Genomic DNA, 15411 nt, shown 5'->3' on the forward strand with positions numbered 1-15411 from the left:
GGAAATTTGAAACCCCACTTCCACTGAGGAGTGGGGAAATCCCACCAATCTGCTCAAAACTGTGATTTGAGAGAAACTTTAAAGGAAAACCAAAGCCCAGATCCTAGGTTTCTCTTAAACTTTCTATCATAAATGAATGTAGTATTTCAAATTCTAAGTATTTACTTTCTTGATAGCTACTAACTGTCTTGATCAGACTTTCGAGCAATTAAGTGAAGTTCTGTATTTGCAGTGCATTACCTCTAGTATTCTATAAGTGGCACCACTCCCAGGGAAGGATTCTATACTGCCAAGCTCTTCTCCACAGTTTGCACCGTGCGGATTGTCAGTAAGGGATTTTGCTTGTTTTTTATTATATGCATTTCCTTGAACAGAAGTAGAACCACCTTCATAATTTTTCCTGCAATATTTTTCTCCTTCCTCAAAAATCTCTTTTTTGTGTGAAAAACTCTTTGTACTATTAACTTTTGTGTTTTCTGAAGATCTTTCTTCTGATTTCAACTCTTCTCTCTTTCTTTCTGGAAGAATTTCTGGAAACTCCAGAAACAGCCAATTCCGATCCTTGAAAAAGTTATTTTTATGAGTCTTGTAAAATTCATTCCAATATTTACTGGCTTCTCTCTCATATTTATCTGAAATTGAAACAAAACACATGAATATGAGCTTAGCTACAAGATACAGTAAAGCAACATTGAATTTGGATCCCAAATTTACAGTGTAAAACCCCATAATTTCCCAAAATGTAAACATTTAAATTTCACAGAAATTTGTCCAACTTGTTCCTAAAATATCACCTTTCACATCAGTATGACAGCTTTCATCAGTAATATATCACCACATTTCACCATCCATACAGTTAGAAACCTTTTCCACTACCTAACCTGGAACTCCCTTATTGTAATTTAAGTCCAATAATTCTTGTCCCATTAACCAAGCAAATAAAGCAAAAATGAATCACTTCTCTTAGCAACATCTATTTACTTATTTGAAGTCTTTTACTGTGTCTCTCATAAACAATCTCTTTTCTAGATTATCTAAACTCTCTCCTGATTTCCACGGGAGTCATGGCGTTTAGACCTCTGAGAATTTTTATTTTTTGTCTCTAGATTCTCTCCAATTGTCTTACTATTTTTTGGTGCTGTGCTCTGGTAAAGGCGTTATCAACGCAGAGCAAAAGAAATATTTTATGAGGCTTACAGGCTGTAACCCTGTTTATAACTCCCAGGTTGCCATTTTGCAACAGCATGACACTGCTGATTCAGCTGCTGATTCACCACAACACTCAGACCTTCTTCTGCAAAATGACTACCTAGCTAATTGTTCCACAACCTAGTATTTCTTTTCAAGGATTTTTTCCTAAGCATTCTGCATTTATTTTTATCAAATTTGTAACTTTCAGATCCTTTTTTCCCCACCATTTGTCCAGATCTTTCTGAATTCTAATCCTGTTCTTCACCACACCTGAAACATCTCTTCCCTCAATATCATCTTCAAGTCTCCCATTTCCCGAGGTCACTAATGAAAATACCAAGCAGAACTGGACATGGAACAAAACACTTCTCTGCCCAGCACAGCCTTCCATTCTGAAAGGATCTCTCTAGGCATTCATTCACCCAAAAGCAGTGTCATTAGCTCTCGCTTGCCTAACTTGCTTGTGAAAATGTCAAGTAAAGCAAGTCAGAAGCCTGACTAAGGATAAATTTCAGGACATTTGCTGTTTTTCCCTTATCCCCAGGGCTTCCAACCTTCTCCAAGAAGGAAATTAACTTGATTTCACATGATTTATTCTTGAAAAATATTTGTTGGCCAGTATTCATCTCCTTTGTTCTTCCAAACCCAGTGTCTGCAAGCTCTGGATTATCTCTTCCAGCATTTTTCCAGGAATTAAAGCTAATTATCTGATTCTTCTCTTTTCCCTCCTCCCTTTTTTAAAAAAAAAAACTATACTCTTTTCTGCTTTCCCAGTCATCCATGTACTCTATGGACGCACTTTGTAACCTGTTCTTTCTCAGCAGGAGAACAATATCTTTCCTCTTTCTAACCAGCACTAATTGTCCCAGCCACTGAGCTGCAGCTAACCCTTTCAAAGGAACGCTGACAAAAAGATAAGAATTACAGCTTTTTCCACATCCCTTTTGTTGATGGTTTTCCCTTCCTCATCCCACCCAAGTACCAAACCAGATCCTTTGCTTTTTTCCCCCTCATTCCCAAAGCATTTACAGAACTGTTTCTTGTTACCCTTGAGACTTCTTGCTAAGTGTACATCATGTAATGTGTTGCTTTTTTTATATTGTCCGCACTCTCTTACACTGACCCATTAGTTCTTTTAATATAAATGCACAGAGTAAATACATGGTGCATTTCTCTTACTATTCTCATTTAAACCTTAACATACTATTTCCTAAATCGCTACAGTTTTTCAAAGATAAACAAGGCTGAAAATTATCATTAGAGGCACAGACAGGCAGTGGGAAGTGGCAAGGAGGTGGCAGAATGCCTTGTCCTAGAAATCTGCATAATTTTTTAAATTTAACATTTAATACATCCAACGGTATTATTAAAGGGCAACACTCAGCCATACAGAGTAATCGTATAGACTTGCTTTATAATATAAGTGTAAAGCTGACTGAGGTCCAATATACCAGATTTCAACAGTGTAAGCTGCACATTCATAGAGTGCTCAGCTTCACTATAAAAAACTTCTGCTGAAAGATTCTTAAATCATTATCACCCACTACTTTTTACAGCCACTACTTTTCTACAAGTCTGCTCAGAACCACTGTACATAAACTCCTATTAAGCTTTCGGATTTTAGAATTGAAAGAAAGCAATGGCTAAAGTCAGCCTTTCAAACCATATTGGTATGGTATTACATAGGTTCAAGTGAAAGAACAATTTACTTTCCATACTTTCACTGGTCATTCCTGCTCCACTGTGTAATAAGCAGGTGCAGAGTATTATTATCAATTTTTTGTTCCATCTGCATATTTAAGTAGCTTGACTACCAGATTTTCCAAAGCATCTAATTGCAAAACTAATGAACATATAAGTTTTTGAGACAAAAAAAAAAAAAAAAAAAATCCCTTACCTAGCTAATTGATTTTTCTCTTTAACAGAATCTTTCAATACTAGCAGACCTGAGGAGAAACTGGACATGCTAATAAGAAAATCAAATTCCTAAAGGTGGTATTATGAGTTCATTCAGTTTCACTTCTCTGGTTGTAACCAGGCTCACCAGAACTATTCTCTTTCACTGACATAATAGTATTGTTGAAATCTGTTTTGTCTTTTTCCTCTTACTGTAGCTTCCAAGGCCCCAAAATAATCTGCTTGTTAGCTTCAGTCTAGCTCATTGTTTACACAAATAGGCCAAAATGTACTTTCACTTGCAGAATAAAGCTGAAGCTTTCTGAAGGAACACTATCAGTAATGCTCACCTATTCAAGTTCTGAACAGAGGAGCATTCATAGGAAATGACCTTGGATTCTTGTATTTCTTGGCAATGGACTTGGCCTGATTATTCCATTTCTCAACAGCACAAACTAAGTTCTAATTGATTGTAGCTGAAGAATGAAAGTTTCTGTGAGCCACGTGGTTATACAGCTTACTTTTCAATTATGAGCTCTTTTTCAATTTCTTATACAAACCAAATGAAAATATTAAATGCTACTTTTGACACCCAAACATTTTACTCCTGTATTTACATAGAGAATGCAAGAGGTAACAGAAAAGGGCAGAATGACAACCTCAGAGCATTCAGAGTGATGAACGGCACACAATCCAAGACACATTCACAGCTAATTTAAATAAACTCCAACATGTGCCCTCATTACATCAATGAAGCTGAGCACAGGATCATAATGACACTACCTAATTTGACAGGTTCAAGACACGCTAAGTAAATTGAGGTCCAGGATTCCAAGTTATTGTTTTCAGAATATCTTTCTAATAAAGGAACAAATTAAGAATCCAGTCTTCTACATTATTAACAAGCTGACACTCAGCTTTAGCATACATAACTATTCTATAGTTTAGTTTAGTACGGTTTGGTTTGCCAGTCTGAATCTAGACCTACCATTCTTCAGAAACGTAGAATACATTAAGTTTCCCTTCTGAAGACAGTCAGAAAATTCCTTAATCATTTACGGAGCAGACTCTGCATGATGTATTGGAACATCTTCCACACAAAATGAACACACTGCTTCTTGAAGCACTCCCAGCTCAGCCTGGCCAACGCAGCAAGCTGGGACCAGCTGGGACTAGTGCAACTTTCATGGCACTTAACTGAAATACGGTGTGATGTACAAACGTTAGCTCTCTGAACAGTCTACAAATCATTTAAAAACATTTGAATATTGTACGTGGGAACTTTCATCCCCAGAACCCCAGCTGGTTGCAAATTCATTCCCTTCAATGAAGTAATAGTCCTACAAGGTAAGAGTTTTATTCTCAAGAATTGCAAAAGGACATGGAACTTGCAACTGCACCATACTCTTGTACTTTGTTTAGAAAGAACTTGTTGCCCCCAAATACGAAATTGCTCAAGAAACTGAATTACTAGAAAAACACACTTTAAGAAAATCTTTTGAGGCAACCAAGGAGAAAAAAAAACCCCACCAAACAGCAAATTTAGACATGAGTATTCCTGGATTTTAAAGCATCTTTAAAAGTTTTAATAAATAGCATTAAAATGGATTTTTTTTTCCAAGCTGTTATGAATTTGTTACCTTGGTCTTCTGGTTGGACTTTCACAAGCGAGTTCTCTGCTGCTTTTTCCTTGGCATTCTCCTCCTCTTCTTGTGACCACTGCATGTGGTCCCTGCAAAAGGCAGTTGAAAAGCCAGCCTTTAAACAGGATTTTTTTTAATCTTTTTTACCCAGAGAAAACAGTCATAAATCAGTTAACACTTTCTCAGGTGCATTTTCTTTTTGAATGCAAGCAAATGGCCACAAGGAGACTGACAGTTAAAACCGAAGTTTCAGTATGACAGATAAAAATTAATTAGTAGTTAGGTAAAACTCAAGTGATTAAGAAAAACCTTCCAACTGCAAAGATGCTGCAGTAGTATGCATTTTTTTCTTAATAATAGGATTAACATATATCTTCTAAATTGCGTGTGTTACAGGAATGTTTCTGAGTGTCCCACTAGAACTGTGTTTAGCTACAACAGATATAACAATAGACCTATCAACAAATACTCTGATGCAAGGAACTTCTCACCTTACTAATTTTTATGATGAGGAACAAAGATAATTTAGCAAAGAAATCAGCTGTTCCTGAAACAGGGAGCATAATCCACCTATTCAAGTGGAACAGACAGACTTGATGGACAAGATCTTACTTACTAGAGGAATAGAGATGGGAAACATTTAGATAAAAGAAGAATCAGATATTCCTAAGAAAAGACAAGCAATTCTACAAAGGTTCCAGAGTCTATGCTATCCATATTTGTGTAAAGGGGTTCACTAAATGTTACATTAATCCATTAAATGGTCACAGAACCAAGCCAAGATCTGTCTCTGATGACTTAACTGCCTCCCCTGAAGATTCTGTGTTTGGATTAGGCCACGATGGAGAATGCCCAAAAACATGCTGCTTGCAGCTTTTAAAAGCAAATTAGCTGTCCCTCCAAATCGTCCAGTCTGAACAGTTTCAGAAATCAGGTTAAATTATGTAATATAATTCAAGTAATCCATTAGATCCTAATCCTACTGAAATCAATTAACCGAAAGCCCTTGACCAAAATGCCATTGGTTTCTATGGGAAAAGGAACAAGGTGCCAACTTGAAGAGAGCTGATTGTCTCTAAAAGCTAACGAGCATCTTCCTGTTTCATGCTTGGTGACATACAGGTAATTTAATTGTTAGACCTTCACTGTTCCTCTTTTGCTAATTGTGGGAGACTAATTGGTATGTATTTGTCTGCTTGACTCAGACTTGATTTCCGCATCTCTACTGAAATATTTCTCATTATTGTCCCCAGCAGGTTGCCTCTCCCCTTCCTGTATTTGTTTGTATACCAAATGTTCCTGTGCAGCATCAAGGCTCTGACAGATGTGTGGTAGTAGAATAAAACTAAATGACCAAAACATTTCTAGACAGCCATCCTCTTGGAAAGATGCTTCCCTCTTGCTTCCCTAACTGTTATCACTGATTTTGACTGCCTATTCTAGCAAGCTGAAACCAAGGACTATTCAGATGGCAATAATATACAGTCAGCCCTTCTGACAGATGAGTCGCTGCGGTATAAGCTTTAGCTGATCCATTTTAATACATCATCATGTGTCTGTCAGAACCCTTGAGGGTTCTACACACAATACAATAGGTGCCTTAAGTCCACCATCACCATTAACAACTTTTATTCCTTTTGTCCCTCCATGGAAGTTCATAAAGCTGAAGAAAGACCTTTCGGCTCTTTGCTGGAAATTTCTACATGGAAGACTCCAAACAACAGGACTGCAGCAGTGCTTATCTATCAAAATCTGCAGAAGAGGGGACATAGCCTAGTTCTTGTGCAAACTATTTACATAGTTTGGATGCTTGAAATGAGGCAGCTCTGTCAGCAATACAAGCTGGCAGGAACACAGAATACAGAAGAATTCTAAGCACAGAAGTGTTTAAATGCAGAAGTGTTTTACGCTGAACAATGACAGCAGCAAAGCAAGCTATCCATTTTAACCACACCAGGAGCTGTTAATATGAGCAAGCCTGACACGAGATCAAGCAATGCTACTTTCCGAGCAGGTTATTCAACTTAGTCCTTTTGCATTAACTTGTTTGCTAACACAGGGTTTATTTATCTCTGAAAACTAACATGCAAAAACCATGCCAATTACTAACCTGAATAGAAGCAGACAGTTTTTGCTCCAATGTTTAGCATCATTCATTACTTCTCTCTCAAAATGACAGAAAAGCACCACAGCAAATATCTAGAGCATTAGTTCCTAAATTCAATTTGCTTCGTATTCCTAGCAGCTATGGCAGCAGCTTTTGGCTCCCTGCCAATTCACACAGGCAAAAAGAAGGATGCCACTTTATGAAGTACCAAGGATGATGATTAGAAAATAAAAGGACATAAATCCTCATACATCAATGCTAGGGAAGATGAAATTCCTATGCTCACACTGCATTATCTATTCGGCTCAACCACCAGTCATCCTGATTCCCCTTGTCTCCTGATTCAGCAAGCTTCAGAACCAAAGACCTTCCCCACTTCAGCCAGGTTCTTGATTTACCAAGACATTTGCAACTTCCATGCAACCTCTGCTCCAACTGAGTTTCACTTGTTTTCTCTTCTGAGCTACATAGATTCATCTGAAGATCCATTTCCTGAACAACCCTGTTCCTTTCAATCCCATCTTCACAATCCATCGCAACCACCTGCATCATAGTCTGATAATTCTGTATTAGACTGTCACTGAATGCTAGCAAGAAAAATGGAAGCAACGCATGATCAGTTATTTGGAAGTGAACCAAAAAATAAAAATAAAACCCTGAGTTTTGTCAAGGTATGATGTTATGGAAAAATGGTGGTCTTTTCTTAAAATCTTTCCCTACCTTAACTGTACAGTCTACATCCGAATCAACGTTCATACGAGTAAAGAATTTTTCCACCTGTCAGAAAGTGATGAGTCTGGAAGACGCTTACAAACTGCACTGCATATATATAGATTTACAAAACGTGGAGATAAACTTTAAGCTCTTAACAAAGTAAGCAGCCAGCTTCCAGCTTCCTTAACCAAGCAACTTACAGAAGTATAGATAACTCCAGATTTGGCCTTAAGATGGTATGTGTTGGGGTCGATGGCTTGGGGGCATCAGTTTAGAAAACCGTAATAGGTGACAGATCTAGTTACAGATCTTACCTAATTAGATAAGTCCAAATTTAGAGACTAAAAAGAATAATGAAAATACCACATCATTAACCAGAAGACAATCTCCTGTGTCACAATTCTTCAAAATTTTTAGACAAACTTTTGAAATAACTTAAATTAAAAAGTAAAACGGATCAATTAACTAAAACGGACTACTAAAAAGAATAATGTTTTTTTAAAAAATCCAGCAAGTTGGAAACCTCATCTCAGAACAAAGCCTTGTCCAATAAGCTGTGACAGTTGCCAGCAGGCGACATCTCTGAGGAAGGTGCAAGAACTGCAGATTACTCTTATGAAGTAAGCTTAAACCCTGAAACTTTTCACCTGTTACTCCTATGTGATGTTACCCATTGGTTATCATTAGCCACATTCAGTCCCTTTTCTAATTCTGCTAAATATTTGCACTCAAAAATGATGTGTGGCAGAATTAAAAAATAGTATTTTAAATTATATAGAAAGCAATTTCCTGTGTAGCTTCTAAATTCCTCACTTCTCTTTTCATCAAATATTCCTTGCTCTTAAGTTATGAACTGTAGAAATAAAAATTCCTGGCCTTCCAGATATCTTAGGTAAATATTATTCTACTTTCTAGGTAGATTTAGATGCTCTTCTAACCTTCTACCATTTCTGTATTACTTCATGTTTTTTATCACCCTCTGTTCTTTAGTTTTCTCTAGCCCTACTCTTACACGTCTATTCTGGCAGTCTATTGTTTCATAGAAACACAGATACCATTATCCATCATAGTAAATAATACACAAAAATATATTAAACTCAGCCTTGAAGAAACACCTCACCACATGTTATGCTCAAAAACTTTAGAAGGATCAGTTAAAATCCGTGATCCAAGTGGAACAGCTGGTCGTCTGCTACTTTGGTGCCTCTGTTGCATCTTGCTCTTCCTCAGACACAAAGCAGAAAGCCTTGTAATGAAATTCATTTTGTTCAGAGACCTGAAAACACAATTAACTCAAATTACAGTTTTGCAGTAACTTAATTGTTTATGTCACTTACATGAGAAACTGGTCAAATAATCAAGCACCAATATCAGCTTCAGTAACAATCTTTTACTATAATATCAATTTAAATGCTCTTTAGAAAACAGCAACATCGCTTCAGTGTGCTGAAAGCCCAAATACTCCCAAAACAGGCTACTGGAATGAAACTAGATGAAAGATAAATTACTTGGTATCATTGCAGAGTTCTGTCAGGTGGGGGGAGGAGAAGAAATACACAGTAAAACAATTAATAAAAGTTTGACATTGTACCTTTAAGAAGAGAATTGAGCAGTAAAGAAACCACTTGTTCTAGTGGGTACATAATGTCATTGAGATTGACGTTCACGCCACTCACTAGGTAACCGTCTTCAAAAGATTCCATTCTAGAACTGCGACTGTGGGTTTGTGCTTTTACATAGAAAATGACAGATTTTTTTTTGCAAATGTACACATAATGCACCAGAAATCCTTCCAAACTTTCTACCATGTATTCTCCTGACCCTTGTTTAATGCCCTCTTTGAAATGAATGGTTTTAAGTTAAATTCCTGTTCATGCAAATTATAAAGTGCTTGAGATTTTTCTATTACATGCATAATTCTGTCTTATATTGCTATATTTCACTTTACTTGGAATCTCTTCATAAAGTATTAATAATGAGAGATAACAATTACATGTGGCTAGTACCAGCATTTTTGTCTTGGGTTTGTTTTTTTTTTTTCCTCTGTATCCTCATTAATGTAGGCTTTTCAAGGGATGAGTAAAACAAAATATACCTCCTACTACTTTTACCCTCATGTACCTTTGTTCTTTTTTTCCCTCAAGTGTTCTGCATATGAGTTTAAAAATTATTCCTAGTCCTATTTTTTCCCTCAAGTGCTCTGCATATGAGTTTAAAAATTATTCTTAGTCCTATTTTTTTTTTGCCCCCTCCCTTTTTTTTTGAGAGCTTCTGTGTAAACCACACATACAAATTTAATGCACTGGAAACACAAAATGTAGTTACAAAAGAACAGGCACAAGACATTATTAGGAAACATTTTGTGCAAATTGGTTACAATATGAAGATTCTTATCTTGAAGAAAATAGTACTATTTGATCACAAGTCTTGTACTGTGAGTAAAAAGGTTAATTTGTACACATCAGTACAAAGCCTGGCAAAGGAATCAAGTAAATGAACAATTCCTCACTTAAGGTGTGCTTTTGAATGAGTCACGCTTTAAAAATGGTACTGTTCATTAGTCAATAGAAAAAAAAGAAAAAAAGAGGAAAAAAGATGAAAATGTCTTCTTATTTGCCAAAGATTAAATACAATGTGCCTTGCATTTTGTCTGTCAAAGCTAAATAAAAATACTGATAAGTTTTGGATGCTGGGACTGCAATACTACTAGGATATGGGATATTGCCATAGAGTGAAAATGTCACATCGAGTCCTATTAAAAAATTAAAGCCTCTTCTAATGTTAACGACTTTATTATGGCTCTTTTTTTCAAATGTGGCTCAGCAACTAAAACAATTCAAATTTATACTTTAATTACTACAAACTGTTCATGCTTTGTTTTTGAAAATGTGTATGCATTTTTCATAACATAATGCACGGGATACTATGAAATAATAATTGTAAGACAGGAAAATTAAGACACCATGACAATTTCTGCAAAATGTGTAATTTACAGAAAGGCAATGTTCCCAAAACCAAGTAGAAAATCCTCCAAAACCCCAAACCACAATCTCATCTAAAACCATTATTAATAAATTATAGAAATGCCTGGATAAAGATCCCATGATTATATTGCAAACTGTCAAATTCTCTTCCTCCTTCAAGCATTCAAAAAGACCTGTTAGTATCTTGCATTTCCTGTGCCAGCACTGATATTCAACATAAAATACAATGATTCAGCTGCTAGGCTAGTCACATATTTTTTCTTGGCTTTCTAAATATCTCAGTAAGAACATGAAAAGATGCACAGATGGGAATTATAGTCAGATGACTAAGATGATCTTGCATCAGTAAAATCCAGAGATGCAAGTCTCTTTATGAGAACATGATCCTTTGAGTGATAATTGCACAATTTTAGCTGAAAAATTCTAAAACATCAAGAAAAGGCACGGAGAATAGGGGACGTGGGGGAGTTTACTGTTGCATCCAGTGTTAAATGTGAAAGAACTCCTTGGAGGACAGGCAAGTGTATCCCTGAGGGTCAGCGTGATCCACAGATCATGAGATTAATAGGCAATTTGGCTACTAAAAGTTCAAAAAGCATTTAAATTTCTTGGAAGTCTAAATTACATTTTCAGAAGCAAGTCATTGCTCAAATGTTTCTCTAATTGATTTTGTTAATGAAACAGGCAAATACGCTTTCTCTTTGCCATATATGACAATCATAACCTGAAGCCATGACAGCAAGAAATGTTGTTGCTCAAAAGAATTAGGAGTTATTTCCTTGTTCAGAGCCATGGTCAGGAAGGCCTTAGGTTTGATTATTAATCAAAGCAATTGAACCTTCATCTTTAGGGACATAATCATAAAACTGAATTAAGTTAAAAATGCCTATAATTTATGGCAGCGTACCTGGTTTTCACAAAAAAACTTTAAAGGAACAACACACTTGGTAACCATGCTGAAAAGCAATACAGAAGAATTTTTTCCCTATGGAGTACTGCCTTTTAGCCTTTAGAATTTTGTCGTTGTTATAAATACAGATCCTCAGTTTAGCTGAGAAACCTTAAGAAAATAGCCTTAAAAATCCTCCTCTCCCCAAACAATCTAATACAGCATATTTAGTACAGCTTTTTAAAGGTGGGCCTGCAGTAGAAAGTATACATATCAACTGCCAGCTAGACCTGAAATAATACATTTCCAAGATATTATACAACCCCCAAACCCACGGAAATAATCTGCCACTTTTGTCCAAGAACCTAGTTCAATGAATTTATTGGATGAAAACATTTTAACTTGACTGATCTCCAACTACAAAGCCAACAACTTCTTCCATATCCAATCACTGAGCCTACTTGTAGAGTGTCTGTTAGAAAAGAAGAAAAATAGTCTATATTAGGAAGAGTACACGCAGCTTATGTTACATTTCTGGAAAGAAAAGTACTCTGGAAAAAGTGAACTTCATACAATTACTTCTGCTTAGCACCTAGAAGCTTATCTACACAAAAACTGACAATTAATCCCCAGTGCTCTCCTGTAAAGTGTAGCTGATCTGTTTCATCACCATCAAACACTACTAAAACTCAGAACACCTCACACGAAACAGATTCAAGTGCAATCATGGACACAAAGTGAATAATTCTTCAAGATAGTGGTAACACAGGAAGTATAACTAGGAATTACCAGTGGCCATTTAAAAAATACATACATATTAATATTTCTGAATATTTCAAATCAAGACTCATTCATTAAATGAATGCTTAATATTTCTCTATATTACCAGGTGACTAAGCATGCCCTCTTGGAACTTCATGATTAGTCTTTCAGTTATACAATTCCAAAAAATTGTGCACATTTGAAAAATAGGATATTTCACAACTTTTCAAACTCAGAAGATCTAAAAGTCTAAACTGCTTTTCCTACTCATGCATCGTCACCATGGGCATTGCAGACCTTCATGTGAACACACAGAAACTTCAGTAAAACTACAGCAGAGCACTGAATGCCAAGACAAAATGAAAGCAAAACAAAAAATTATTTGGATTCATTCTGACTCCTGTAGAGATGATACAGGTAACATTGATTATAAAGCAACAGCAGATACAAAAAAAACCCAAACAAACCCCACTAGACGTAACTTTAACCACATGTACACAAATGCTGAGTAAGAAGAGCCTGTTCTTACACCACCTGCCAGGTTGCCTGTTAAACAGAGTCAAGCGAAGGAGATAAAACTGCTTATTTGCTGAAAACATTTACTTGAATCACCACGCATCCAGAAGATAAGCAACAAAACATTTAGTGGAATCATATGCATCCAGGAGATCGGCAACAGAATTTGAAGGTACGTTACCCGAGATAAAATAATGTATGTAGGTACTATATAATCCCTTCTAAAAATAAGAAAGGAGACAAACAGCTCTTAGGGACAAGCTGAGTGCTGAAAGCCCTTCAGAGTTTAAAAAAAAAATTATTAAATTTCCTAATTTCGTTTCCACTGAGACTTGTATCTCAGTTATTCTCCATCTTTATAAACCTGTTGGAATTATTCTGCTACATAAACCATTTTTGCAATATCTTATAAACCTGCAGGTTTTACAGTTGTACTTTAATTCCTTTATTTTTAAGAAGCAATCATACCATTCCCATAAATAAAGGAAAATATTCTTCAATTGAGACTATGAACTGCAACATTAATTCTTGTTGGCATATGCATCTGTTGATCTCAGAAGACAGTGGAAACAAAGGAAGCTTTCTCCTCAGTACTGAGGGAATACAACTACACTATCTAGTATGTTTTTAAGCTAATGAAGACAGTTTCAAAAAATGCATCTAAAGATAAAATAATGGCAAATGCAAGACTGCAGAAACAAGAATGGCCAACAAGGAGGAAAGAAACAGTTACTTTAGAAATACATATGTCTTTTATTAGTGAATCTTTAATTGATTAATGTGACTAGTAGATAACTCCCAAAAAAGCATTTTATTTGAATTAACTGTGTGGATAAAGTATGGAGTTCAATTGCTACAGGTGACCACCGTAATTCATTTTTCCTAAAATAAACCTGAGCACTTATTTCCTTTTTCACTTGTGAAGGCAGGAGATAAAACATTCTGACAGAAGCTCATATAAAATCTGAATCAAGAAAAACAGAGTTTCCAAGGACTGTAGCAATTATGCTGACACTGTAATACATTCAAACATTTTTATTAATTTTTGGAATGTTGAAATATTTTGTTTTGATCAGGACAAGTGTTTTGTTGAAGCTGCATCACTTCAATTTATAACAGTGACGTTCTGACTTCACTATCAAAGACTATTTTGCCTTCAAAATGAAGCTTCAATAAAGTACTTTGACCAAATTCAAAATACTTTAACTTACGAAGAACACCTTCATTCCAACTACATGTTGGTATCTTAGGATCAATCTTGGAATGCAATTTCTACTTTTGTATTGAATCTATTTATAGTAATATTCTCAGTATTAATTGTTCTGCTATTCCCTGTAACACCTAATAAAGTTACACTCAGAAACAGTTAAATTATAAATATTACTGACTAAAATAATTTGACTCATAGAAATTCAGAAGATACCGATCACCCTTGGTACAAATTTTTAAATATTGCATAATGTAAAGAGGCAAATTCACAAATGATTCTTTAGGCTACAATCTTGTAAATAGTTGTACATTTGTTTAATTTTATAGACAAGGTGGCTTCCCACATATCAGCATGCGTTTGTAGGATATGGAATTTGAAACTTAAGTATTCTGTGCAATCCTTTACTGCCTTCTCCCTCCATTTTCCATGAGGTAATTCACATCTTTGCCTATTATTTATATAGCAGGATAAAACACGAAACTGGTTTACTAAATTGATCTACGACGAGTTTAACATCAAGAGGAAGCCATCAACGGAAAAGGAGAGCTCAGAGGCAAGGCGTCCGAGTTACCCTGGGCACCCTCTGCTGGCTGCTCACACAAGAAAGAAAAGAGCTGGGTTAGACTTTCTGCATCCGTGTAGGTGCAAAGTTAAGTCTCCAAATTTATCTTTCAATCGCTTAAACTGTTTTTCAACCGTATTTTCTAGTAATGGTATTGCCTAAAAAAAGATGATTTGCCTCAACACAAACCACGTTTTCCTCTTATTGAAGACGCTGAGAGCAGAGAGGGCAAGAACGTCGCTACCGTCTGTAATTGAGCTGGAAGAGCCGTGTTCGCTTCCAGCCCCGGACGCCTCGGGATGCGGCAGGGACCCCACTGAGGCAGCGACAGGCCAAGGAGCGACCCGGCTGCCCGTTACCTGCGCCAGGAACCCGCCTCGTGTGGCAGCGTCAGCGGAAGGCAAGGCTGCACCCGGGGATGCTGAGGGACACACACGGAGCGGATCGGCGGGTCCCACGCCACGTTACCCCGCGGGGGCTCCGTGCTCTGAAAGGACAAAGGCGAGGGGTCGCACGCCCCAACCGGGCCCTGGAGGTAACCGCTTCAAAGCGGCCCTTTGGACCACGGGCACGGCGGTGCCAAGGGGGAGAATCGACAGCTCCCGCTTTCCTTTCCCCCGCGGACAAACTTCTCCTTCCTTTACTAGGGAAAAAACGCGGGTACTCCGGGTCCCGCCCCGCACACGCCTCTCCAGGCGCGAGGCCGCGCGCCGCGGGGCACGGCGGGAAAAGGAGGCGGGGGGGGGGGAAAATCCGGACGCGACGCGGCTCCCGGCGCACGCGGGGAAGGGGCGGGGCTCCTGCCGCCGGGGCGCGTGGCGTGGGGGCGGGGCTTTTGTTGAGGGGGCGTGTGAATGGGCGGGGCTTCTACCACGGGGCGTCGGTGAAGGGCGGGGCTTCTGTCGCGGGGAGCGTGGTGTGAGGGGAAGGGGCGGGG

General features: G+C 37.5%; 1 protein-coding gene across 4 annotated transcripts in view; it reads right to left on the minus strand.

The window, feature by feature from the left end:
• Nucleotides 1-15411, minus strand: part of METTL8 (methyltransferase 8, methylcytidine) — a 30513-nt gene that overhangs the window by 14476 nt on the left and 626 nt on the right. Inside the window, exons 1-4 of one of the 4 annotated variants that reach the window (XM_054069335.1) lie at nucleotides 14851-15187; nucleotides 8672-8827; nucleotides 4728-4819; nucleotides 241-632 (exon numbers count right to left, since the gene is read on the minus strand). In XM_054069335.1, the coding sequence (XP_053925310.1) occupies nucleotides 241-632; nucleotides 4728-4819; nucleotides 8672-8814 (627 nt within the window). In that variant the 5' untranslated portion in view covers nucleotides 8815-8827; nucleotides 14851-15187. Of the gene's footprint in view, nucleotides 1-240; nucleotides 633-4727; nucleotides 4820-8671; nucleotides 8828-14663; nucleotides 15188-15411 lie in introns of those variants that run through there. The other 3 variants (XM_009555582.2, XM_054069336.1, XM_054069334.1) reach the window with 3 other exon arrangements.

The sequence above is a fragment of the Cuculus canorus genome, chromosome 6 (genome assembly GCF_017976375.1).
Source record: "Cuculus canorus isolate bCucCan1 chromosome 6, bCucCan1.pri, whole genome shotgun sequence".
Taxonomy (NCBI): domain Eukaryota; kingdom Metazoa; phylum Chordata; class Aves; order Cuculiformes; family Cuculidae; genus Cuculus; species Cuculus canorus.